General features: G+C 43.6%; 2 protein-coding genes across 3 annotated transcripts in view; both read left to right on the top strand.

Moving 5' to 3' along the window:
* Positions 1–14,607, top strand: part of Acly (ATP citrate lyase) — a 47,336-nt gene extending 32,729 nt beyond the window's left edge. For both annotated transcript variants that reach the window (XM_090350861.1, XM_090350860.1), the window contains 9 exons: positions 3,382–3,509; positions 4,113–4,206; positions 5,903–6,057; positions 7,780–7,930; positions 8,109–8,252; positions 9,292–9,405; positions 10,403–10,485; positions 11,090–11,166; positions 13,682–14,607. In XM_090350861.1, coding sequence (XP_090206987.1) covers positions 3,382–3,509; positions 4,113–4,206; positions 5,903–6,057; positions 7,780–7,930; positions 8,109–8,252; positions 9,292–9,405; positions 10,403–10,485; positions 11,090–11,166; positions 13,682–13,776 — 1,041 coding nt within the window. In that variant the 3' untranslated portion in view covers positions 13,777–14,607. The remainder of the gene's footprint in view (positions 1–3,381; positions 3,510–4,112; positions 4,207–5,902; positions 6,058–7,779; positions 7,931–8,108; positions 8,253–9,291; positions 9,406–10,402; positions 10,486–11,089; positions 11,167–13,681) is intronic.
* A 2,048-nt stretch (positions 14,608–16,655) lies between these two features.
* Klhl11 (kelch like family member 11) lies at positions 16,656–27,747 on the top strand. The gene is made up of 2 exons (XM_090350859.1): positions 16,656–17,234; positions 22,361–27,747. Exons 1-2 carry the CDS (start codon positions 16,690–16,692, stop codon positions 23,940–23,942), a joined length of 2,127 nt encoding a protein of 708 aa, XP_090206985.1. The 5' UTR covers positions 16,656–16,689; the 3' UTR covers positions 23,943–27,747.
* The last annotated feature ends 37 nt before the right edge of the window (positions 27,748–27,784 follow it).

Below are 27,784 nucleotides of genomic sequence, written 5' to 3'. Positions count from 1 at the left end.
CTTTCTCTCTTTCTTTTTCTTTTGTTCTTTTTGTGCCCATTCTGGGCTTTGAACTGAGGGCCTAGGCACAGTCTCTGAGCTTTTTGCTCAGTGCTAGAACTCTATCACTTAAGCTACAGCTCCACTTCTGGCTTTTTGGTAGTTAACTGGAGATAAAAATCTCACAGACTTTTCCTACCTAGGCTGGCTTTGAATCTCAATCCTCAAATCTCAGCATCCTGAGTAGCTAGGATTACAAAGTATGATTACAAAGCCATGGATGCCTAGCTTTTCTGCTTACTTTTTTTTTTGCCAGTCCTGGGGCTTGAACTCAAAGCCTGAGCACTGTCCTTGGGCTTTCTCCAAGCTAGAGGTCTGTCACTTGAGCCACAGCACCACTTCTAGCTTTTTCTATTGTGTGTTACAAAGGAATCAAACCCCGGTCTTGATACATGCTAAGCAAGTCTTCTACCACTAGGTCAAACTCCTGGCCCCTTCTGTTTACTCTAGAGATGGAGTGTCACAGACTTTTCTGTCTTTTGAACCTCCACCCACCAAATCTCAGCCTCTTGAGAATAGCTAGAACCGCCAGCATGAGTCACCACGTGTTTTTTGTTTTTTTGTTTTTTGGGTTTTTTTGCCAGTCCTGGGCTTGAGCTCAGGGCCTGAGCACTGTCCTTGGACTTTTCTCAAGATTAGAGCTCTACCACTTGAGCCTCAGCACCACTTCCAGCTTTTTTCTATGTATATGGTACCGAGGAATTGAACCTGGGTCTTGGTGCATGCTAGGCAAGCACTCTATCACTAGGCCATACTCCCTGCCCACGTGTTTGTTTTTTAGTTGATGTTAAAACTTTCTGTAAGACATGGATGTGTGGCTCATGCCTATAATCCTAGCTATTCAAGAGGCTGAGATCTGAGGATCGCAGTTCAAAGCCAGCCTGGGCACTAAAGTCGAGAGATGGAGAGACTCATCTCCAATTAACCACCAAACAAACAAACTGGAAGTGGCTCTGTGGCTCCTGGGGTAGGGCAGTAGCAAGTGTGAGACAGAGCAGTGTCTGCCTGGCTGATAATTGACAATTCTTGAACTATGCACAGTCTCTCAGCAGAGGAGAAATGTAAATGTCCATGAGCCAGAGGCAATAATTTGGGGGACTGGAGTGAGGACAAGGTCTTGTTTTGGGGGAGTTTTTTTCAGATGTACCTCCTGCGAAGTACTCCCAAAATTTCTGTTTCATTTTCTGGAACCCAGAATTTTTGTATAGACTTTTGCTTCTTTCTACCCATCCACCAGCAGATGAAATCAGACAAAGAAAGCTTTGGGAACCTATACTTTTTTTTTTTTTTTTTTTTGCCAGTCCTGGGCTTAAGCTCAGGGCCTGAGCACTGTCCTTGGATTTTTCTCAAGGCTAGAACTCTACCACTTGAGCCTCAGCACCACTTCTGGCTTTTTCTAAGTATGCGGTACCAAGGAATCGAACCCTGGTCTTCGTGCATGCTAGGCAAGCACTCTACCACTAGGCCAAACTCCCGGCCCGGGGAACCTATACTTTTAAGGCTTGTGTTCAGACTTTCCAAACAGTACAGGGCAGCACTTTTCCTGTCTAACCTTTCTCTACTGAAGGCTTCTTTGTTCTGTTAATACCTCAGAGTGTAGACTTGAGGCCAGAGTGCCTGGGTTTGATTGAATGCTGTTATGTATTTGTTCCCTGAGTCACTTTGAGCAAGTACTTTACCCCCTCTGGACTTCTGTTTCCTTTTTTATTGGAAATGATCACAGCTACTAAAAGATAAAATGAGCAGAGCTCTCTTAGAAAATTCGTTCAATTAAAACAAAAATCATCGCCTATAATCCTGGCTACTCAGGAAGCTAAGATATGAGGATCCCCGTTTGACAGCAGCTAGGGCAAACAAACGTGAAAGACTTATCTCCAATTAACCAGCAAAAAGCTGGAAATGGAGCTGTGTTCAAGCCCCAGAACTGGCATCTACACACACACACACACACACACACACACACACACACACACACTGTGCTTTTTTTGTTGTTGTTGCTATTGTTTATGGGATTTGAACTTGGGACCTGGGCACTGTCCCTGAGCTCTTTCTCAAAGCTAGCATTCTACCATTTTGAGCCACAGCTCCATTTCCTATCTTCTGATAGTTAGTTGGAGATAAGAGTCCTATGGACTTTGCTGCCAGACCTGGCTATGAACCATGATCCTCAGATCTCAGCCTCTTGAGTAACTAGGATTACAGGTGTAAGCCACAAACACCTTTATAAAAATAGAGTCACTTCTGAGCTCATCTTAGGTCATGGTTATGTTTGTAACCTCATTTCATGTCTCATTCAAAACAAATCCCTGCTTCCTTCCCTCCCTCACTGGCCACTGCCTAGGGAAAGCCAAATGTGGTTCAGTATGAAGAAGGGAACTCTGAAGCTAAATGCAGTGACTCACACCTATAATCCTAGCTACTCTGGAGGCTGAGATCTAAGCATTGCCACCTTGGGCAGGGAAGTCTGTGAGACTCTCTATTTCCAATAAAGAACCATCAGAAAGCTGTAGGTCAAAGTGCTAGAACACTAACCTCAAACCCAAAAGCTCAGGGAGGGCTGGGAATGTGACTTAGTGGTAGAATGCTTGCTAGGACTTCAATTCCTCAGTACCACATACACAGAAAAAACCAGAAGTAGTACTGTGGCTCAAGTGATAGAGTGCTAGCCTTGAGCAAAAGAAGCCCTGAGTTCAAGCCCCAGGACTGGCACCAAAACAAATTATAGAAGGAGGCTCTAGAGTTGTACTGCTGGGCTTTGTGTCCTGGCTTCAGTGTACATTAGCTGTGTGACCTCAAGTAAGATCCTTGACTTCTGTGCCTTAGTTTCCTCATCTATGAGAATTAGCCACCCTACCTATGCAGCAAGCCAAAAGCTTGAATCCCCTGAACTGATTGATGTTTAACATGAGTTGACCTGTGATCATTGTTGTTCATATTTTACAAGATCTGTTTCTTCCCTCCCTCCCTCCCTCCCTCCCTCCCTCCCTCCCTCCCTCCCTCCCTCCCTCCCTCCCTCCCTTCCTTCCTCCCTTCCTTCCTTTCTTCCTTCCTCCCATCCTTCCTGCTAGTATTGAGGTTTGAATTCATGGCCTCTACTCTCACTTGAATGTTTTGCTGGTGCTCTACTACTTGAGCTACACTTCTACTTCTGTCTTTTTGCTGATCAGTTGGAGATAAGAAGCTGATTTGTCTGTCCAGGCTGGCTTTGAGCCTGGATTCTCAGATCTTAACTTCCTTGGTAGCTCTGATTGCAAGTGTAAACCACTGATGCCTGGCCAAGAATCTTTAAGTTCTCTGGAGAGCTTAACAAGTCCAGTAAAGCTATTTGTCTTTACATTCCAGGTCCAGTTTGGCCATGCTGGAGCTTGTGCCAACCAGGCTTCTGAAACTGCAGTAGCCAAGAACCAGGCTTTGAAGGAAGCAGGGGTGTTTGTGCCCCGGAGCTTTGATGAGCTTGGAGAAATCATCCAGTAAGTGGACACTGGGGGGGGGGGGGGCTGCTCGTTTCCTCTTCCCTCTACTAAGCCCTCCTGGCAGACAGCTGCACCTCCCACACAGGGATGTCCGCATATGCCTGGTCCGTCTCAGCCATCTAGTGTGGCTGAACAGATGGATCGGAATCTTTGTTCTCTTGGCTTTCATTCTGTTCCAATTTGTTTGTATAAGCAACAAGTCCATGCTGTTCCAGCTGGTATTAAAACCTGTTCTGTTTCTGAGCCTACCTACTTGGCGAAGAGTTGGGGGCTGTAAATGAGGGATAAGTGTGGGAATGCCATATGGCCCGATTGATAGAATTAATGGATATCCTATTTGCTTTCTTGTGTCTTTGTCCTCTTCCTGCCTGGGCTATTCCTCTCTGTCTTTGGTATTCAGATGTAGCTTTCCATAAGCCCCAGACAAAGGGGACCTGAGAGGGTGGAAAGTGAGAACTATTTTGCCCAGACTTTGTTTTCATTTCATTTTTGGAATCTTAAGTGAAAAGCGTGAGTCACTGGCTGCAAAAGTCTAAAATGTTTGGGTGAGATGGAGAGATCCAGAATAAAATCCAACCTGTTTCTCCCCTGCCTTCGCAGGTCTGTGTATGAAGATCTTGTGACCAAAGGCGTCATTGTACCTGCCCAGGAGGTGCCGCCCCCAACAGTGCCTATGGACTACTCCTGGGCCAGGGTAGGTACTTGGGTTGCTTGCCCCTTTAGCAGCATAAGGGAGCCTTCGAGGGCTAAGGTGGTGGTGGGTTTTTCTTTGTTTTGGCTTGAACTCCTGGGAACCAAGCCCTGTCCTACCAGCTAGTTAGAAGAGCAGTGGTGTAATTGCCTCTCAGGCTTCCTGAAGGTCATCAGGAGAAAGCTCAGCATTTAACTTTGGGATTCCATTCATTGTCTCTTAATGTGTTCATGAGATGGTCTCTACTACCTATTGGTGAAAACAAATTCAGACCTTAAGAGGGCCAGGTCCGAAGTAGAGCTCGGTGGTAGAGGGCCATCTTGGCATTCATGTGGCTGTGGGTTTTCTACCACCAGTACCACACACATAAATAATTGGCAGAGATGTCTGTGTCTTGCAAACTGTTGAAACAGAGGAAGTTGAGGACAGATGTTGTCCTTTCGGGGTTTTTGTTTTTGTTTTGTTTTTGCATACTGTAAAAAGGGCTTTCTCAAGGCTAGAGCTCTACCACTTGAGCCACAGCACCACTTCTGGCTTTTTCTATGTATGTGGTACCAAGGAATCAAACCCAGATCTTTGTGCATGCTAGGCAAGCATTCAACCACTAGGTCAAAATCCTGGGCTCCCCTTGGGGTTTTGTACTCAGTGATGCAGGGATTTTGGGGGTAAAGGAGTCCACTCTGCCTGTTTGTATATCTGGGCTGGCTTTAATTCTCAGATGTGAACCTCTTGAATAGTTAGGATTACAAGTATGAATCACCGGTGCACTACTAGAATGGTGACCTTTCTGGTGTTTGTGGGGTTTGAATTCAGAGCCTGGGGACTATCGTAGAGTTCTTTTGCTCAAGGCTAGTGCTCTACCACTCTACCTCTTTGAGCCACAGCACTACTTCTGGTGTTCTGGCAGTTAATTGGAGATAAGAGTCTCATGGACTTTCTCCTGCCTGAACTGACATTGTACTGTGATCCTCAGATTGCAGCCTCTTAAGTGGGTAGGAAGATAGGTATGAGCCACTAGAGCTCAGCAATGCTAACATTTTTTTCATATACAAAGATTCAATAACCCATTAGTAAAATGAATAGAAAATGGCCTTTCAACAAGGATATGCTCATCCTCACTCAAAATAAAACTGTGATGAAATAATCCAATCATCTGTTGTGCTGTACAGGTAGATAGGAAGTGGTGCAGAGTGTGTATATCCACTGTGGATGGAAGTCGAAGTTGACACAATCTTTCAGAAAGGCAGCTGAGTAATAATAGGCTGAGATCTGAGAATTGCAGTTTGAAGGCTGCTGGGCAGGAACATCCATCCTCCATTTCCTAGCTGTGTACCTTGTTGATTTTTTTGGTGGCCATGAGCAGCTGTATCTGAATGCTTTAGAGATGTCCCTCTGGAGTTTTCCTTTTCTCAGTAGTAGAAGTGGCTAGTTACCACGTTTCTCATTTCCTCTGCCAGTTCTACTTGTGAAGTTCAGGCATCAGTGCTCGGTCAAAGGACTGACAATAGAGTAGGTGCTGAGTAGGTCCTGTGTGCACAGTGCTTTTCTGTTTGTGATATCTTAAATGGCCTAATTGATGAGCTTTTGAGGAATTGCTTAGCTACCAGAAGGGCCAAGACACTGGTTTACAACAGCTATCCTGCAAAGCCTATGGTGGTTAACGTGTTCCTGTATCCCCACTGTCCTCCTGTTTGCTTAGGAGCTGGGTTTGATCCGAAAACCTGCCTCATTCATGACCAGCATCTGTGACGAGCGAGGACAGGAGCTGATCTACGCAGGCATGCCCATCACCGAAGTCTTCAAGGAAGAGATGGGCATCGGCGGGGTGCTAGGCCTCCTCTGGTTCCAGAGGAGGTGAGGTGTGATGGGCAGAGTTAACGCCCTTCCCCAGGCAAAGGGGCAGGATTGTGTCCAGCGTCATCTTATAGGTGGAGGCTCGCTGAAAGGACAGTCATAGAGAAGAGACACAAGCTGCTTCTGATTCTTCCGAGGACAGAAAGGCTAGTCTAAACTGAAAGAAAAGAAATGGGACAATAAATAAAGACTTCTAGGAAGAGGAATAGGAGTTAATGAGGGAAATCTGGACAGATGTGAGAGCCTAAAAATAGCTCTGGTTCAAAGCCAGCCTGGCAGAAAAGTCTGTGAGTTTTTTTGGAGGGGGGTCGTGGATCTCAGAACTCTGAGCCTGGGCACTGTCCCTGAGCCCTTTAGCTCAAGGCTACTGCCCTATCCCTGGAGCCATAGCACTACTTCCAGTTTTCTAGTAGTTAATTAGAGATAAGAGTCTCTTGGTCTTGTACCCGGCTGGCTTTGAACTGCAATCCTCAGAGCTCAGCCTCCTAAGTAGCCAGGATAACAGGTGTAAGCACCGTGCTAGCTAAGTCTGTGATTCTTGTCTTCAATAAACCATTCCGAAAACGCCAGAAGGCTCACTGTGGCTCAAGTGGTAGAGCATTAGGCTTGAGTACAAAGAGGTTCAGGGACAGTACCCAAGTCCTGAGTTCAAGCCCTAGGACTGTCAAAAGAAAAAAGAAAAAAAAAAGCCCCCAGAAACTTCAGAACAGGCATGCAAGTTAGTTGGTTCTCTCTGAAAATTTCTTTCTGTGTATGTGTGTGTGTGAGAGAGAGAGAGAGAGAGAGAGAGGGAGAGGGAGAGGGAGAGGGAGAAAACTGGGGTTTGAACTTAAGGTATGTTCTTCTACTCAGCTCTCATCGTTTGTACTCTACTACTTGATCCATGCTTCTGGATTTTTGCTGATTAATTGGAGAGAAGAGTTCCTTATATTAGCCAGGCACCTGTAGCTCACACCATAATCCTAGCTATCCAAGAGGCTGAGAGAAAAGACTCACAGTTCTACAGTTCGAAGCCATTCTAGGCAAAACACTCTCTAAGACTTCTATTATCTCCAAGTGGAGCTGTGGCCCAAGTGTGGTAGAGTGCCAGCCTTGAGTGAAAAGTTAGATGAGAGCATGTGCCACTGAGTTCAACTGTCGGTACTATTACCAAAGAAAAAAGAAAAATCTAATATTTCTACCCAAGCTATCTCTGAACCATGATCTTTAGATCTCAGCCTCCAGTGACATGTGAGAGCCACCAGTGCCTGGCCCGTGCTTTGTTCTTGATCTTTAGTGGGGAGATTGAATGCTTTGTAGGAAGCTAAGGCCAGGTATCTCCTCTCCTGTAGATCTGCCACATAGAGGACAGTACTCACAAACACAAATCAAATCTTACTGTAATAACTTACGCTGCAACAAAGAGACTTTTTTGGGCAGTGAGGGGATTCAGTTGTGAGGTTTAAACTCAGGGCCTGGGTGCTCAGGGGATGGGGCGGTAGCCTTGAGCTGAAGAGCTCAGGGACAGCGCCCAGGCCCAGAGTTCAAGCCCCACCACCAACACACAAAAAAGAACATTGCCAGGAATGGGCCATAGTATGAGACTTGGACTGGGAGATGGCTACCCTTGAATTTAAGTGACAGGTTGGAAAGTGGAAGAAAGTAGGAACATGACATTGTCTCTGTAGTTCCTCATCTCTGATGTACCTCTCTTCTCCCTGCATCTTTCCATCTATTTTCCAGATTGCCCAAGTACTCTTGCCAGTTCATTGAGATGTGCCTAATGGTGACAGCTGATCATGGGCCAGCTGTCTCTGGCGCCCACAACACCATCATCTGTGCTCGAGCTGGCAAAGACCTGGTCTCCAGCCTCACCTCAGGGCTGCTCACCATTGTAAGTCCCCCTGTCCCGGGAGACAGATTGGCCACGGGGATGTGGGGTCGGCTGCAGCAGGAAAAAGACTTGAGGTGCAAAACTGGTTTCGGGTTGCGGTTTGGGAACATCTCAGATTGGTTTGTGAACTGAAGAAATGGTTGCAACTCAGGGTAGTGTGTTCTTGTTTCTCTTTTAGGGGGATCGGTTTGGGGGTGCCTTGGATGCAGCCGCCAAGATGTTCAGTAAGGCCTTTGACAGTGGCATTATCCCCATGGAATTTGTGAACAAGATGAAGAAGGAAGGAAAACTGATCATGGGCATTGGCCACCGAGTGAAATCCGTAAGTTGTTGCTATCCTAAAGACAGTGAGTGTTTAGGCCCCATGGTAATGGAAGATGGTCAGTTTAGTTAGAAACACCTAAGCTTTTGACTTCCAGTGGGCAGAGCTGTGGACCTGTCTAAAGGTGGCTGTCTTTTCTTACATCATGATACAGATTGTCCTCTAGAGGCTTTTGGGTCCTTCACTAGTGTATGAAAACACACTAAGCTCAAAACTCAGAAAGGTGCTAGAGACTCACACTTATCATCCTAGCTACTCAGGAGCCTGAGATCCGGAGAACTGAGGTTCAAAGCTAGCCTGGGCAGAAGAATTAACAGGACTCTTACCTCCAAAGTAATGAGCAAAATAGCAGAGCTAGAGACATGGCTTAAAATAGAGCACTAGCCTGGCAAGCTCAAGTCCCAGAACTGCAAATAAGAACAACAATGATAACATTTATTGAACAGTTATCAAAAAACTTTTCAAAAAACGTATGCGTGGAGTAAGGTTATGATGCAGAGGACATGTCGGTTTCGTTAACTGAGGCCACAGTAATAAATATCTTGTCAGTGGTTTACAGTGGTAAAGTTTATCTCTTGTGATCAACAGTCAGCACTGGTGTTAGGGTTTGGCTTGTACTGGAAAGGTCTTACTCCCCCACTAATAGGTGTGTCTCTTAACAGCAAATGGTGAGCTTCATTGATGACAGAACTGAGTTTTTTTCTCTTGAGATTTTTAGGGATAATTGTCCCCTCCCAACATGTACTTCCTTAGTATAGAAATTGGTCAAAGTCTGACCAGGCTATAGAGGTGATAGGCACAGCCTGGCTGGCGGCTAGAGGGATAAGGCTTCTGCTTGGAGGGTAGATTGAGCCTAGCCCTTCTGCTTAACACCACAGACAGTGGCTAGCTTCCTGCACACCTGGAGAGCTCAGTTCTTTGTAATGGCAAAGAAAAACCCATTGTCTTCAGGGTACAGCTTTGACCAGCAAGTACAAAGTCTGTGCTTTAGCGGCAATGTTAAAAGTGAGTGCCTCTGTAACTTTGAGTCTATTTCCAGATAAACAATCCAGACATGCGAGTTCAGATCCTGAAAGACTACGTCAAACAGCACTTCCCTGCCACTCCACTGCTGGATTATGCCCTGGAAGTGGAGAAGATCACCACGTCTAAGGTAATAAAACATTTCTGAGCTTGTTTCAGGGTGATTTTGTTTTGTTTCTTACTTTTTTTGTGAGTGTCATAAATATTATGCAGCAGTTTTAATCAAAAGTCTTGTTTTTTTGTTAGTATACATTAGTCTTACAAAGGGAATTTTATGATAATGTTTCTACTCAGTTTACAGTGTATTCCAATCAGTTTGGCCCTCTGTCACTCCTTTACCCACTTCTTCCCTTCCTTAAACTTCCAGCAGATTTCATTGTTCCGTTTTCATACACACAGACCATCAACTTAGGCCATATTCATTTTCCTTCACCTTCCTTGTTGGCTCAACCCCTTCCTCCTAGTTCTTTTTCTTTCCCCCACCAATCAACCACAGCTTTCTTTGAGATTCTTTTATTCTTTAAGGTGACTTGGCAGCCAGTTTGGTTTAACTAAAACACGGTGTCAACCAAATGGAAAGTTTTAAAGTGAGGTCAAAATTCATAGTAACTGGCCAAGAATGGTGGGATGTTGCTGGAATTCCAATACTTGGAAGGCAGAGACAGAGATCAAGAATTACAGGTCATCTAGGCGCCAGAGACTCACTCCTGTAATCCTAGCTGGGACTAAAGGATTTTGGTTCAAAACCAGCCTGGGCAAGAAAATCTGTGACATTCTTATCTCCAGTTAACTGCCCAAAAAAGCTGAACGTGGGAGCTTTGGCAAAAGTGGTAGAGTACTAACCTTGAGCAAAAAAAGCTTGGTGACAGCACTCAGGCTTTGAGTTCAAGCCCCAGGACTGGTACCAAAAAAAGATGGAGGTAGGAACGGAAGGAGAGATCATGTCCCTGATGACAAAATATTTAGCATCCACTTAAAGGAAGAGGAATTAATTTGTTTGCTGATTCAGAGGTGTCTGTCCATCCTGACAGTCATCAAACTTATAGTGGTAGCACTGAAGACGGAAAAATTAGAAGAGAGAGAGAAAGTGACAAGTGTTTTGATTTTTGTTTGTTTTCTCTTCCCAGAAACCAAATCTTATTCTAAATGTAGATGGCTTCATCGGAGTTGCATTTGTGGACATGCTTCGGAACTGTGGGTCCTTTACTCGGTGAGTGCTGTAGCCATTCTCATCGATACTAATTCTTTTTCTTTATGCCAGCCCTGGGGCTTGAACTCAGGGCCTAACACTGTCCTTGGTATTCTCAAGGCTAGAGCTCTACTACTTGAAATATCATTTCCAGCCTTTTCTATGTGTGTGGTATCAAGGAAACGAACTCGAGTCAACATGCATGCTAGGCAAGCACTCTACCACTAGGCCAAACTCCCAGCCTCAACATTAATTCTTGGCATATCTCCTCCCAGCTTTAAGAGTAGTATTGGGGTGGGGGTACATATCTCCTCCCAGCTTTAAGAGTAGTATTGGGGTGGGGGTAGTATGTGGCTGACTGCAAATGATTTGGAACAGAAGAAACTAAAGGTTATCTCTAACCCTGCTACCCATAATACCTCCCTTTTCCTTTTATTTTTTTGTTAAAGCATTTTTTTAGTGAGACATTACACATGTATATGATGTACTTTGATCAAGTTTATCCCTTTTCTTTTTTCTTATTTCCATTTTGAAAGCAGATTGCTTAACCCTAGGCAGAATTAGTAGCGATTTCTGGGAAGGAGGGCTTGTGGGCTACATTAAAACTGCACATTGTATGTTACAGGGAGGAAGCTGATGAATACATTGACATTGGAGCCCTCAATGGCATCTTTGTGCTGGGAAGAAGTATGGGCTTCATTGGTGAGTTGGCTGTTATTGGGTTTTTTGTTTTGTTTTGTTTTTGTTTTTCTTTTGGGGGCGGTGTCATGGGGCTTGAACTTGGCCTGGGCGCCATCCCTGAGTCCTTCAGCTTAAGGTTACCACCCTACCCTTGAGCCACAGGCCCACTTCCCCTTTTCTAGAGGTTAATTGGAGATAAGAGTCTCAGGTCCTTTTGTGCCCGGGCTGGCATTGAAACTTGATCCTCAGATCTCAGCATCCTGAGTAGCTAGGACTACAGGAGTGAGCCACCATGCCGGCAGGTATTATTGTTTGTAAGGGTTTATGCTGTCTCACTTATTTTTTGTGCCAGAACTGAGGCTTGAACTCTGAGTCTAGACACTATCCCTTGATTTTTCTCATTAAAGGCAAATGCTCTCCACTTCCTATTCTCTCTCTTTTGAAAATCCCCACAGTCGTGATACCACTAACCATGCTGAGAATCTTTACAACAGAGATGTCACATTTCTGGGGGGGAGGGTGGTGCCAGTCTTGGGGCTTTAACTTAGGGCCTGAGTGCTGTCCCATAGCATTTTTGTTAAAGGCTGGCACTCTGCCACTTGAGCTATACCTTCACTTCCACCTTTTTTGCTGATTCATTGGAGATGAAAGTCTAATAGACTTTTCTGCTCAAGTTGGCTTTGAACTGTGTTCTTCACATCTTAACTTCCTGAGTGGCTAAGATTATAGGTATGAGATACCAGCACCTAGCTTTGAATTCTTCATTTTTTTGTGTGTGTCTGTGTACCAGTCCTGGGGCTTGCACTCAGGGCCTGGGTGCTATCCCTGAGCTTCTTTTGTTCAAAACTACCATTATTGGAAATAAATAAAGAGTCTTGCATTTTCCTGCTCAGGCTGACTTTGAATCATGATCCTCAGATCTCAGCCTCCTGAATAGCTAGGATTACAGGCATGCGCTACTAGCCTGGCCTTTGAAACATTCTTTTGTTGTTGTTGTTGTTGTTGGTCTTGGGGCTTGAACTCAGGGCCTGGGTGCTGTCCCTGAGCAGCTCTTAGTACTCTACCACTTTGAGCCACAGTGCTACTTCCCTTTGAATCATTGTTAATCCATCGTTTTTGTTTTTAATTTTTTCTTATCTTTGTTCCTTTATTCTTGAGAATGATTTGATAGCCCAGAAAAGGTGGAATTCAGTTTAACAGTTCATTTTTGCCAAATCTCAGTGATTTACATATGGAATGGATCTGGTTTGACTATTTCCCATTCTTTTATGTCTACCTTGTTTTTGTTTCTTTCTTTCTTTCTTGAGCTCCATGTGGGCTTTTTGGTGCTTAATTAAAGATAAGACTCATAGACTTTCTGCCTGGACTGGCTTTTTTTTTTTTTTTTTTTTTGCCAGTCCTGGGCTTGAGCTCAGGGCCTGAGCACTGTCCTTGGATTTCTCAAGGCTAGCCCTCTACCACTTGAGCCTCAGCACCACTTCCGGCTTTTCTGTATGTATGTGGTACCAAGGAATTGAACCCGGGTCTTCGTGCATGCTAGGCAAGCACTTTAACCACTAGGCCAAACTCCCGGCCCCTGGACTGGCTTTTTGAATCTTGATCCTCAAAAGTCAGCTTCCTGAGTAGCTAGGATTACAGGTGTGAGCCACTAGTGCCCAGCTTGTTTAATTATTCATTTATTTATTGTCAGTCATGGGGCTTGAACTCAGGGTATGGGCATTTATTTATTGTCAGTCATGGGGCTTGAACTCAGGGTATGGGCACTGTCCTTGAGCTTTTTCACTCGAGGCTAGTGATCTTCCACTTTGAGCCACAGCACCACTTCCAGTTTTTCTGATGGTTAATTGGAGATAAGAATCTCACAGACTTTAATGCCTGGGAAGGCTTTGAACCGTAGTCTTCAGATCTCAGCCTCTTGGGTAACTAGGATTATAAGTGTGAGACATCAACACCTTGCATCAGATTTTTATATTGGGGGCGGGGGGGAACCTTCCCTTCCTCTTCTCTACCCTCTCTAATTAATTAAAATTATTAATTAATTTATTTGTTTTACCAGTCCTGGCTTGATCTCAGGTTCTGAGCACTGTCCTTGGGCTTTCTCAAGGCTAGAGCTCTACCACTTGAGCCACAGTACCATTTCTGGCTTTTTTCTATGTATGTGGTACCAAGGAATCGAATCTGGGTCTTTGTGCATGCTAGGCAAGTGCTCTGCCATTAGGCCAAACTCCCAGCCCTAATTATGGAATTCTTTTTTTTTTTTTTTTTTCAAATGGGTCATGGGGCTTGAACTAGGCCTGGACACTGTCCCCAAGCTCTTCAGCTCAAGGCTACTGCCCTACCCTTGAGCCAAGCCCAACTTCCCTTTTTTCTAGAGGTTAATTGGAGATAAGAGTCTCCGGTCCTTTTGTGCCTCGGCTGCCTTTGAACCTTGATCCTCAGATCTCAGCCTCCTGAGTAGCTAGAATTACAGACATGAGCCACTGCGCCTGACCAATTATGGAATTCTTAATGGAAATATATCTCTGCTTCATTTTAGGACATTATCTTGATCAGAAGAGGCTGAAGCAAGGGCTTTATCGTCATCCATGGGATGATATTTCCTATGTTCTTCCGGAACACATGAGCATGTAACGAAGCCAGGAAGCCTACTGCAATAAAGAAAAGACAAGAACTGTTCGGGAAACAGCATACTCCTACTGATGATGGAGCCTGCTATAGAAAGTGTTAGGAACATAAACCGCCATTGGTGTACAGGCACCAAAGATCAACACCCACAGGCTAACATTCATTCAAAGCTTAGTGCTTTTCCTCTGCTACTTGCTGTATTTATTACATGGATGCCTCTAAGCACTGTCAGACTAGTGTTCTTCCTTGTAGGGTGTTAGGATGTTTTCTTTTTGCTACTAGTTGAACTTTTTTTTTTCTCCTTTGGAGGAAGAGAATGAAACTTTTTAAGATTTTAATTACTCTAAATGTCTAGTTCTCCCATTGTCTTATTTTTCTGCTTCCCTTTCTTCCTCCTCATACAACGTGAAAAACATTGCATTAATCCGATGTGTAAGGATCCCTTTTTTTTTTGTAAGGTATATGTCAAGGGTTTAATTTAGGATCCCACTAGAATGTTCTGTGTTACAGATCAAAGTCTGGCCATGTCAGGGGGTGGGACCATCGCATCCTTATCCATTGTCACAAATATGTGGAGTAGTTATTTAAAATGTAAAGTTGTAACATAACTGTGTTTTAGATGTGAGCGCAAAGCAAAAAGCTGTGAAATGTCTTGTGTCCTATGTTCTCTGTATTTATGCAGCTGACTTGACGTGTCTGTTACTCAAGTGTGGGATCAAAAAACTCATCACTCTTTTGCATCTATACCCCACAAAAATTCTGGGCAGCTGCCACCTCAGTCTCCTCTCTGTATTATCATGTTTGGTTTAAATAAACTATGTAGTAACAATGAAGGCATATTGCTGTCTGTATAACCTTTCTTCTGTATTCCTTTGCACTGTACGTGTGTGTGTGTGTCTTGGGACCTGGTCACTATCCCTGAGCTTTTCTGTTCAAGGCTAGTGCCCTACCACTTGAGCCACAGCTCCATTTCAGACTTTTTTGGTGATTAATTGGAGATGAATCTCATGGGCTTTCCTGCCTAGGCTGGCTTTGAATTGTGATCTTCAGATTGAGCCTCTTGAGTAGTCAGGAGCCATCAGTGTCCTACATATACTTAGTAATAGTTTCAGTTCATGTAGTTGTTTGTTTTATTTTAATGTTCATCTACCTCCTGAAATAGCAAAATAGAATTAAAGCAAGGCATCAGTGGTTCATGCCTATAATCCTACTCAGGTTAAGATCTGAAGATCACAGTTAGAAGCTAGCTCAGGCAGGAAAGTCTATGAGATTCTTATTTCCAATTGATAATCGAAAAGCAAAAACCTAGAAGTGGAGCTGTGGCTCTAGTGGTAAGAGAGTTAACCTTCCAGACCTGGAATTCATGACCCAATACTGGCACCAAAATGAAAAACAAAACAACCGCAACAAAAAAACAGCTTCAAAAAAATGGGAGAGCCTGGAGTTTGGCCTAGTGGTAAAGTGCTTGCCTAGCATGCACGAAGACCCGGGTTCATTTCCTTGGTACCACATACATAGAAAAGCCAGAGTGGTGCTGTGGAGGAAAAACCTAAGAACAGTGCTCAGGCCCTGAGTTCAAGCCCCAGGACTGGCAAAAAAAAAAAAAAATATATATATATATATATGAACCCACATCTATAGCCCTCCTTTCTCAATGTACAGTAATGATGAAAGCCCTACAAATATACCCAAGCTGAAAGCACACAAGTCCCTGAGCAAATTCTAAGTTCCACCGATTTACCCTTGAACTCTACTGATTTAAGTCTATGTGATCTACTGATACAATCCATTCTGCACAGAAATCAGTGATACAAAAACAAATCTGTAATCCTAGCTACTCAGGAAGCTGAGATCAGAGGTTCATGGTTTGAAGCCAGCCCTGGCAAGAAAGTCTGAGGTTCATATATCCAATTGAGTCACTGTCTTGATGTTTTTATTTGTTTTAAGTGCGTGCGTGTGTGTGTGTGTGTGTGTGTGTGTGTGTGTGTGTGTGTGTGTGTGTGTGTAGTGTAGCACCAAAAGTTATATTGCTTACATTTTATGCTGTTATGTTGAAAAACCCCAGGCCCAGAGTTCAAGCCCCAAGCCCCACAAAAAAAAAAGGTATCTTCTAAGACATCATTCTGACAACCCACTATTTGTGTGTGTGTGTGTGTGTGTGTGTGTGTGTGTGTGTGTGTGTGTGTGTGTGTGTGTGTGTGTGCTGAACTGAGGTCTTGGGTGCTGTACCTGAGCTTTGGTGTTCAAGGCTAGTGCCCTACCACTTGAGCCACAGAGCACACTTCCAGCTGTCTTGGTTGGTTAGTTGGAAATAAGAGACAAGGACTTTTCTGCCTGTACTGGCTTTGAACTGTGATCCTAAGATCACAGCCTCCTGAGTAAGGTAGGATTACAAGCATGAGCCACCAGTGCCTGGCCTTTTTATCCATATTTTTAAAAATCACATGAAATAGTAACTATGGAAGCATACAAAACATTTGAACCAACATTATCTCATTTAAGCCTTGGTGATATCCGAAGGTGTAGATAATAACCCTACAGAAAACAAATCTGTTCAGAGACAATACGTAACAGGCTCACTCTTATCTATTTAGGTGGGACCAAGTTTGTTTGTTTTTAATTTTAATTAAAGCTATATTTAAAAAACAAAAAACTTTGCGTTGTTGGGCATCAGACTCCAAAGCCATTTCGTGATGAGTGATGGGCCAAGGTGAGACTTCGGTGCAGGGAGCTCTCCCAAGCTTGGAAAGCCAGTAGATGCAAACAATCTGGGACCGCCAAGCCCGCTGGGGTGGGGGGGAGCGAGGGCGCATGCGCGGCTCCGCCCCGCGCGCACTATTTAATCCCAGAATCCCTCTGTGTCGCACCAGAACGGCCGCACCGTTCCGAGCCTGCGGAGGCCGGCGCAGCTGCGTCAAGATGGCGGCGGCGGTAGCGGCGGCGGCGGCGGCGGCGGCCGCGGCAGCATCCCTTCAGGTGCTGGAGATGGAGAGCATGGAGACGGCCACCACTGGCACAGCGGGACTGGCGGCCGAGGTCCGAGGTAGCGGCACCGTAGACTTTGGATCCGGGCCCGGGATCTCTGCCATGGAAGCGGGCGGAGGCGACCCGGGCCCCGAGGCCGAGGACTTCGAGTGCAGCTCTCACTGCTCCGAGCTGTCCTGGCGGCAGAACGAGCAGCGTCGCCAGGGCCTCTTCTGCGACATCACCTTGTGCTTCGGCGGCGCTGGAGGCCGCGAGTTCCGGGCCCACCGCTCCGTGCTGGCCGCCGCCACCGAGTACTTCACGCCTCTGCTCTCGGGCCAGTTTTCCGAGTCCCGCTCGGGCCGGGTGGAGATGCGCAAGTGGAGCTCGGAGCCGGGGCCCGAACCCGACACCGTGGAGGCCGTTATCGAGTACATGTACACCGGGCGCATTCGGGTGAGCACCGGCAGCGTGCACGAGGTGCTGGAGCTGGCCGACAGGTGAGCGAGGCCGTGCCGCCAGCGCCGTCCCCCACTGCGCCCGCCGGTGTGGGGGTGGGGGGCGAGGATGGTGGGCTCCACCGCTTCGGGCACCGACGGCGGCACGCCCGGACCCCGGCCTGGGCGGCGGGGGGGGGCGGTGGGGGGGGAGAGGTAGCGCCAGACCTTCGGTGGAGGAAACAAAAGCAATGAAAAGCAAAAATCAATACGTGGTGATGATGGGGGTGATGACATTCCAGAGACGCGAGGCTAGAGGAAAGCCCTTTCCGGGGAGGTGACAGTTCAAGTGACCTCGAACTAGCTGTGCAAAGGTGAGATATGGGGGTGAAGGATCCAGTGTGGTATAGGGAGGGTAACTTGCAAACCTCCCGGGAGGCTAGATCAGGTAGGTTGGAAGGGAGGATGAGATGGATTTGGGGGTGAGTTTTACAGAGTGTGGTGGGTAGCAGGGTTCCCCCCCCCAAAAAAAAAAAATTCTCTGATTGCTAAGGAAAGGATCTAGATAGCCGTAGTGGAAGCCCCAGAGGAGAGTTCAAGCAATATGTGTTGCACATTTTTAGTTTTGACATATACCTCTTGAACATCTGTCATGCCTCAGATGAGACCCTGGGCTCTCAGATGCAGGGAAGTTCGCATTGAACACAGGACGCAAAAGTCTCAGTCCTGGTCTCATTGTATTGATAGACCTAGCCTGTTGAATGATTAATTATAACTGAAATGAAGAGTGTGTGGATGTGGGGGTGCATCGCCGATTCTGTGTGATAGAGAAGAACTAATTGTTGAGTTGTATGGATAAAGGATGCCGAGAAGACATTCAGCAGAGAAATCAGGGAGATGAAGTAGAGGGTGCTTCAGGTAGGGACCCAAATGCAAAGCCCTGAGGTGGAGCTTATCTGAGCAGTGGAGAGCATGGGGGCTCATATGAGACCTTTTACTGTGAACGATATGGGAAGAATGATGCACTTTGAGTTGAATTCTTGTTGAGGAAAGGATGAGACTGTGAGAAACGAGACTAGCTTAACTTGTTGCGGTGATCATGTCTTGGCCTAAGAAAAGCAAAGGGAAGGCCACGAAAAGGGCTCGTATCAACATTTTGAAGGTAAAGGAGATGAATGAATTTCCCATTTGATTCAACATGGATATAAAGATAGACAGAATTTTTTTTTTTTAACACAAGCATCTGGAAAGATGGGGTTGTTATTAGGATGTGGAGGATTGTAGACAAACAGAAGCAAAGTCAACTTGGACTTGTTCAAGAAATTGTCAGGATAGGCAGTTGGATAGAAGAATTGGACTTCCAAGTCCATCTATAGAGATATCAAGGAAATCATGGAAAGAAACAGTGCAACCACAGGGAATGCCTTATCAGGAAGGGACATTTCATTGAACATTGAGAATACAACAAAAGTTTACACTTAAAACAATTTGAGTGTGGTGGCAAATGTCTTTAATCTCAGTTTGGAGGCTGAGACAAAAAGATTAAGTCTTTGAATTCTTAAGAATACAGTGCCAGCCTGGGCTACATAGCAAGACCATGTTTCAAAATAAATCATCACAACTTTCCAATGGCTCTGGAGAAAAGAAAAAAAAAATTTCCATACCCCAGGTAAACATAGATATTAAATATTCATGAATATTTATGTGCTTTTCTTTTTTTTTCTTTTTTGCTAGTCTTGGGGCTTGAACTCAGGACCTGAGCACTGTCCTTGGGTTTTCTCAAGGCTGGAGCTCTACCACTTGAGCCACACAGCACCACTTCTGGTTTTTTTCTGTGAATGTGGTACTGAGGAATCAATCCCAGGGCTTCATGCATGCTAGGCAAGCACTCTACCACTAGGCCATACTCCTGGCCCTATTCATGTGTATTTGTGGCACATAAAACAATGAAAGCAGGTACAATTTATCTGTAAAAAAAAAACCAACTAATGTACTTTAAAGTGTGTGCAAAATAATGAATACACTTTTTCTTCTTTTGTTTTTTGTTGTTGCCAGTCCCGGAGACTGAACTCAGAGCCTGAGCATTGTCCTTGGGCTTTCCTCAAGGCTTGTGCTCTACCACTTGAGCTACAGCACCACTTCCAGATTTTCTATATATGTGGTACCAAGGAATTGAACCTTGGTGTTCGTGCTTGCTAGGAGCACTCTGCCATTATAATGGCTAAACTCCTGGCCCCAACTAATACACTTTTAGATGCATGAAAAAAAAATCAGTTGCATTGGCAGGTACAGGGTATAGCTGCAAGCACAGTGGGTGTCAGGAGATGAAGTTCCTGCCAATGTTTTTCTCAGGGTGTAAGGCTGAGTTATTAGAAGGTAGGACAGGATGAGTGAGGGAGGTTTCTTAAATGAGAGTGGTACAGTGATGGTTTCTGACATGATTTTGTGTTTTTCAAATTTGGCCCCTTTTTATCGGACACTTAGGTGTGAGGGGTGGGTAATCAAGGCAGTTTACTTCCAGCTGGAATTTGTCTCCATCTGTCATATGCTGAGCATCTCTGTATCAGGTGCTCTTCTCAGTGAGTGCTCTTCACAGTTAATCTTTTCATCTGCTCTGCGGCAGATCTTCTGCCCTCTTCCCACATGTTCTCTGCTGGTGATTCAGCCCTGCAGGGCACTTGTAACTAAGAACCAGAAATAATAGAACATGCCTGGTATCCTCTTCCTGACAGATGCCATAGTTGTGATGGCTGTATTTTGTTTATGTATTTATCCCAAAACCTGTCTTAAGGGAATGTACCTTAGAGTCAGGTGACCTTGGCACCCCAACATGTCAGAAAGTCACTAAAGCCTTTACTACTACACTTTGTCTTTGTTTTGTTTTTGTTTGCCAATCTTAAGCCTTGAACTCAGGGCCTGAGTACTGTCCTGGGGCTTTCCTCAAGGCTAGAATTCTACCCTGAGCCATCACACCACTTCTGGCTTTTTTTATGTATGTATATGGTACTGAGGAATCAAACCCGGGTCTTCGTGCATGCTAGGCAGGCACTCTACCACTAGGCCAAACTCCCAGCCTTGTCTTTGTTTTTATGTCAATGATGGTATATTTCTTTCAGAAGGTGAAGAGAGAAAGCCTGGTTTGCCTTTTCTCCCCTTAAAGACAAATGTAGCCCTTACCAGCCTCAAACTGTGTGGTGGGGGGGAATTAATGCTACAGATGAACTCATGACCTTCCACATGCTAGCAAATGCTCACGTTTGCTTGGGGCAATAGGTAGTAATGAGATTTGAACCCTGGGGGTCTCATGATTACTGGGTAGTTTCTGCCATTTGAGTTATATCCCCTTTTTTCTTTTTCTTTCTTTTTTTTGTCTTTTTTTTGCTTTGCTTACTTTTTGGATAGGGTCTAACATCTTGCTCAGGACCAGCTTGAGATCCCATTCCTCCTACCATATGCCTCTTGCATAGTTGGCATCACAGGCACAAGCAACTACACCTGGCTTGTTATTTGAGCTAGAATCTTGTTAATTGCTTGCCCAGGCTTGGTTTCAGCCTCCTTTGTAGTTGGGAATACAGCCATGAAGCACGATTTATGCTTGCTAGGCAGGTGCTCTACCATTTGATATACCTTCAACTGGACATATAAGCTTTTTATTAATTTGTACCGGTACCAGTCCTTGAACTCAGGGCTTCATACTTCTTTTTTTCTTTTTTTTTCTTACCAGTACTGGGGCTTGAACTCAGGGCCTGGGCACTGTCCTTGGGCATTCTCAAGGCTAGTGCTCTGCTACTTGACCCACAGTGACACTTCTGGCTTATTCTGTATATATGGCACTAAGGAATTGAACCCAGGGCTTCTTGCATGCTAGGCAAGCACTCTACCACTAGGCTTTGCTCCCGGCCAGGGCTTCATACACTTGCTTAGCTTTTTCTAAGATTGGTGCTTTACCACTTGAACCATAGTGCCACTTCTGGCTTTTGAGGATTAATGGGGGTAAGAGTTTCATGGGCTTTTCTGCCCAGGCTGGCTTTGAACCATGATGCTCAGATTTTAGCCTTCTGAGTAGCCAGAGTTACAAGTATGAGCCACTGGCACCCATTCACATATGCTTTTAAATAATATTTTTATTTTATTTTATTTTATTTTTTATCAGTCCTGGGCTTGAGCTCAGGGTCTGAGCACTGTCCTTGGACTTTCTCAAGGCTAGAGCTCTACCCCTTGAGCCTCAGCACCATTTCTGGCTTTTTTCTATGTATGTGGTACCAAGGAATCGAACCCGGGTCTTCATGCATGCTAGGCAAGCACTTTAACCACTAGGCCAAACTCCCGGCCCTTAAATAATATTTTTAATGTGGGGATGCTTTTTTGTTTCCCTCCATATGTTGTATATATTAAATGAGGTAAATCTTGACATTTCAATTTTTGGTCATGGGGTTGAACTCTGGGCCTGGACGCTGTCCCTGAGCTCTTCAGCTCAAGGCTACTGCTCTACTGCTCTACCACTTGAGCCATAGTACCACTTCTGGTTTTCTGGTGGTTAATTGGAGATAAGAGTCTCATGGACTTTCTGTGCCCAGGCTGGCTTTTAACCAAATCCTCAGATCTCAGCCTCCTGAGTAGCTTGGATTACAGGTGTGAGCCACCGGCACCCAGCTTGACATTTCAATTTTTATTTATTTTATTTTTATATTGTTTGCCAGTTCTAAGGACTGAACTCAGGGCCTGAGCACTGTCCTTGGGCTTTCTGAAGGCTAGAGCTCTACCCCTTGAGCCACATCATTACTTCCTGTTTTTTCTATGTATCTGGTAACTAAGGAATCGAACCCATGTCTTTGTGCACTCTTCCACTGGGCCACATTCCTGGCCCATTGACATTCCAGTGTTGGTTTTTGGTTTTTGGGGGTTTTTTTTGCCAGTCCTGGGCTTGAGCTCAGGGCCTGAGCACTGTCCTTGGACTTTCTCAAGGTTAGAGCTCTACCATTTGAGCCTCAGCATGATTTCTGGCTTTTTTTTCCTATGTATGTGGTACCAAGGAATCGAACCCGGGTCTACGTGCATGCTAGGCAAGCACTCTACCACTAGGCCAAACTCCCGGCGACATTTCAGTTCTAAGGATGCTTTTCAAAATGTAACCACATAGGATACACACATCCCAAGATTAATCGTTTCCCCTTTGTTTTGATTTCTAGATTCCTATTAATTCGTTTAAAAGAATTTTGTGGAGAATTTCTCAAGAAAAAACTTCATCTTTCAAATTGTGTGGCCATTCATAGCTTAGCTCACATGTACACCCTGAGCCAACTTGCTCTGAAAGCTGCTGATATGATACGGAGGAATTTCTACAAGGTCATTCAGGATGAGGAATTTTACACTTTACCATTCCATCTCATTCGAGACTGGCTTTCTGACTTGGAAATTACTGTTGATTCTGAAGAGGTTCTCTTTGAAACAGTTTTGAAATGGGTTCAGAGAAATGCTGAAGAACGAGAGAGATACTTTGAAGAACTTTTTAAATTGCTTCGGTTGTCCCAGATGAAGCCTACCTACCTCACTCGGCACGTCAAACCCGAGAGGCTGGTGGCCAGCAATGAAGTGTGCGTCAAGCTGGTGGCTGATGCGGTGGAGAGGCATGCTCTGAGGGCTGAGAACATACAGTCTGGCACGTTGCAACATCCCCCTTCCCATGTCTCATTATTACCTCGCTATGGGCAAAACATGGATGTGATCATGGTTATTGGAGGGGTGTCTGAAGGAGGGGACTATTTGAGTGAATGTGTGGGATATTTTGTTGATGAGGACAGATGGGTAAACCTTCCCCACATTCATAATCATCTTGATGGACATGCTGTCGCAGTAACAGAATCCTATGTGTATGTTGCTGGATCGATGGAACCAGGTTTTGCTAAGACTGTGGAAAGATACAACCCAAATCTGAACACGTGGGAACATGTTTGTAGTCTGATGACAAGAAAGCATTCTTTTGGGCTAACAGAAGTCAAAGGCAAGCTGTATAGCATTGGAGGACATGGCAACTTTAGTCCTGGCTTTAAAGATGTGACTGTTTACAATCCCGAGCTGGACAAATGGCACAACTTGGAATCTGCACCGAAGATCCTTCGTGACGTCAAGGCACTAGCCATAGAAGACCGGTTTGTGTACATTGCTGCCCGCACTCCTGTGGACCGGGACACCGAGGATGGTTTAAAGGCTGTGATTACGTGCTATGATACCGAGACCCGACAGTGGCGAGATGTGGAATCACTACCCCTGATTGACAATTACTGTTTTTTCCAGATGTCTGTGGTCAACTCAAACTTTTATCAGACGGCATCATGCTGTCCCAAGAGTTATTCTTTAGAAAATGATGAGGCAGTAAAAAAAATCACCAACCAAGTGTCTGATGAGATCCTTGAGAGCTTGCCTCCTGAAGTCCTAAGCATTGAAGGGGCAGCCATTTGCTACTACAGAGATGATGTCTTCATTATTGGAGGCTGGAAAAACAGTGATGATATTGACAAACAGTATCGGAAAGAAGCCTACCGGTACTGTGCCGAGAGAAAGAGGTGGATGCTCCTTCCTCCCATGCCACAGCCTCGTTGTAGAGCCACCGCTTGCCACGTCAGGATCCCATACCGTTACTTGCATGGCACACAGAGATATCCTATGCCTCAAAATCTAATGTGGCAGAAGGACCGCATTAGACAGATGCAAGAAATACATCGGCACGCCCTGAACATGCGGCGAGTACCCAGCTCCCAGATAGAATGCTAAATTCTCCAACATGTCAGCTAAAAACTGTTCTCCCTGTATCGTGAGGCTGAAGATACCCACACTGTTCCTTGAAAAAGTATGTTGGTAACTTATTTTCTACCTGGATTGATGATTATCCCATGTAAAGGAAGTGTAGTTAAGAACTGAAGAATGGGAAACTCAATCCAGTACCTGGTAATCTGTGTTGTTTTCCAATCTTATGTCTTTGTGTTGATGTACTAGCTAAATCTTATTAAAGACAAGTGGAAAAAGCAGGTCTTGTTACTTGGCGGTTGTTCTGCCAACCCATTATAATTCCTTTGTTTCAGAGACACGTGTTTCGGGTTTTAAGCACCACTTTTATTTGCACATTTTCTTTGATAATTGCTTTTCACTTTCTACAGAATGGTTTCACAAGATCAGAATTTATGTATTAAGCCCTCATCTGCATGTGCAATAGCAAGACTGAAATCTGAAGGCAAAAGCACAATGTTTCAGGAAGATGCTTTCAGAGTATTTACATTGATATTTTGTTGTATGTGTTTATCTAGAATTGGTATTTTGTTCATATAAAGAAGAGGTGAATGGTGAGAAATTTGTGGTTACCTCATGTATTTTAAAATATATATTTTCACTTCTTTAGCAGCTGTTTTATAAACTTCAACCGTCGGTCTGAGATGATGGCAGTTGACTAGTGTATTAATCTTTAGCTGACTGAATACAGGCAAAGTTATATATATGAAATTTGTTTCTCTTAAGAATTATAACCACAAACTGAGCAATCAGAAGAGGTATAGGATTGAGGACATATTAATGAATGAATTCAAACGCTATGACAATCAACACTCAATGTCTTCAGTTTTAATTCTTGTTCTAATATGTATTATATTGAATATTCCTCATTTTTTCTATTAGCAACTGTTTTCAAAACGGAAGAGAATAGTAAGTTAGAGAAGTATTGCCCTGATTGTTCAATGATTTTATCCAGTTGCACTACACCTATACTTTCATTGGAACTTTGCCTGAGCCTAGAATACCAATTTTGGGTATATAGTTTTGACTTTTAAAAATATATCACTACAGTTATGCTTTTGTTTTTTGGTCATTATCCTTTTGGTCATTATTTTTGTATATTTTTCACTTTTGTACATTCTTTTGACACTTTCCTTAGCGTTACACAAGTTAGCACTCAGGCTGAATTTTTCAGTGTTTGGTTTATATAAAATACTGCTCTTTCGTTTCCTGATAATTTGCACTGTGGATCCACTTTTTTTTTCTTTTTAGGCACAGACTTGTGTAGCCTCAGTATTCTGAGTGGTGGAATTACAGGCATGTAATAACACACCAATTTTTTTTTTTATTTCTTCAAGAATGTATTTCCCTTTTTAGACATTCTGGAATACCATTCTAGAAGTCACAGTCCAAGATTTTTCACTCTGGTCCTTGTAATTAACCTTCCTATCGTGTGATCAAACATCAAATGAAAAAAGCACAACCAGAACATGTAACTGTTTTGCTGCAAGATTTCATGTTTTAGCTCTTAGATTCTGTATAGTAAGAACATTCCTGAAGTTTCTAAATTAGTATGCTTACCTAAGACAACAATTTTGAATATAATACTGGAACTCTTTCACTGTAGTGAGGCTGGGAAATTGCAGATCAATCCGGGTCTTCCACTACTTTTTCTCCATTTCCATTTCTTTGTAGTTACTTCAGTAATTGCCTTTGGCAGCTGAACCACACTATAGCTTAGTGATGAGCAGAAATCATTGACTGATGCTTCCTTGGTTGAACTTTCCATTTCATGGACCATGTAACCTGGCCTTTTCTTGGTTGTGTTGAAATAATTGAGTGTCCCACTAGGAGGCAAGTTTTTATCCAGAAAACTGTGATGTAGTTGGTTAGTTGGGTTTTTTTTTTTTTCTTTTTAAAGAATTGAGACTGTCACTACCAGTTGTTTTGTTAGGATCTTTATATGCTATCACAAAAATTAAAACTCATAAGATTTAGGTATAATCTGGTTTTGAAAACTTGATTGAAACTTTTTTTTTTTTAACTCAGCAGCAGCCTAGGCCCTGGTTGAAAGAAGGGGTAAGTTCTTGCATGATGATGTGTGCAGGTTTTCCTGACTACCAAGTTTCTAATTTTTATACTTAAATTCACATGTGTGACTTCACATCAGTAATTTGTGTTTCCTAAATATCCTAACTTGTTAATAAAGAAACCAGATTTGCTTAAATCTGTTCAAGGCTGACATTCTGAAATTCTAAGCCAAAAAGAACTTAAGAGGATTTGGAATGGTTCTGAAGAGGTCTAATGTGGCTCTTTGGGAAATTTTCTGATGAAAACTTTTAAGATTATGTTTGATCATATAATCAGTTAAAAACACAGCTGTTAAAAAGATACAGCCTAAGGTGTACTGAACTAAACTTTTTTTTATTGGTTTTTGTTTTTTGGTGGAAAGGAGAGGAACGAATTAGATAGACCAAAAGTGATATATATATATATATATATGTGTGTGTGTGTGTGTGTACATATATATGCAAATATATATATAAATAAAATCTTCCAGGGAGGCTGCTTATACCTTACCTGGCTTTCCTTTGACTCTATCTTCCTTACTACGGATTAAAACCAGTAGTGTACATGGAGAATGTCAGTCATGAGCTTAGTGTTTAAGTAATACATCTCACTTGCAGTTTTGCATGAGTAGTCTTGTGTATCTTGATAGTCAAGTTTACTTTTGTTGTGCCAGTCCAAAATAACTTCACTAAGAGCTCTTAAAATTCCATCAACATCAGTTTTGTTTTTTATCGTCTATCTGGTTGTGTATAGTATTTCTGGGTCAAAAAAAGTGAAAAATACTAACCTTTTTAATAGAGAACGTAAGTTTAAAGCTGGAGAGAATATTTATAGAAGCTTGTGAGTTAGCGTGCTCTAAATCCTTCTAGCTGTTGGTAAGGCAATTCCTTGTGCACACTTTTTTAAATTTCTTGACCAGTGCAGCATGTGATATGTTTATAATAGTTCCTTTTCCACTTCATGAGCCTGCTATCAATACTATAATATTATCAAGTAGACAGGAGAACTGAATTGTATGTTTTAGTTACTTGATACTTTTCCTCAAATGAAACTTATGGGCATACTGGCCACGTCTTATGTTTCTGAATGTGCACAGTATTGTGAAGCCAACACTCTGCCTGTACTAGAAAAATGCGGTGCTGTAACTATAGATTATTTGAGAAGCAGTTCAGTCATTCACAAATGCTCACCACTCGTTTGTTTCTTGAAAAAACATCCCTTTTGTTGTTATAATGCCTGTGTTACAGCATGTGTTCTGGTTATTGGAAGCAAAACAACTCATAGTTGAGTGCCGTAACACAGTAACAATAGCATAACAGAATAGTCATTCTGCCTCAAGGAATTTAGTCAAATTACTGTTCTTTGTCAGTGATTCATCCTTGTGGGGATGCTGTCTTACTCTGTGACCATTGCTACAGTGTCTTACCTTGAAGCATATGTGCTAGAATACTTGTTACTCCTCCTGCTGCATGGACTCGTGAAAAGCAATGCTTGCTAGGTGTTTGAAGATTTTACAGTCCATGTCTAGGGCTCATTATTTGTAAAATAAAAGTACGTTGAGTTGATAACAGTTTCGGGGGCTAGTGGTATCCAAGCCCCTTTGCAAGGTCTAATCTTGATATTTAGAACACTTGGAGACATTGTTATAAAATAGCTTGTTTTGTTTCTAAAACTATCTGGTTCTGTATTAAAGCTACTAATTGTGTCAGTGTACATTTTCAATAAACATATTTCTTTGAGCTGACTTATACTGTGTGATTGTTTCTTAGTGAACACTGTTA

This window comes from Megascapheus bottae, chromosome 17 (assembly GCF_031878675.1).
Source record: "Megascapheus bottae isolate mThoBot1 chromosome 17, mThoBot2.hap1, whole genome shotgun sequence".
Classification (NCBI taxonomy): domain Eukaryota; kingdom Metazoa; phylum Chordata; class Mammalia; order Rodentia; family Geomyidae; genus Megascapheus; species Megascapheus bottae.
This window is presented reverse-complemented; position numbering and strand designations above follow the sequence as displayed.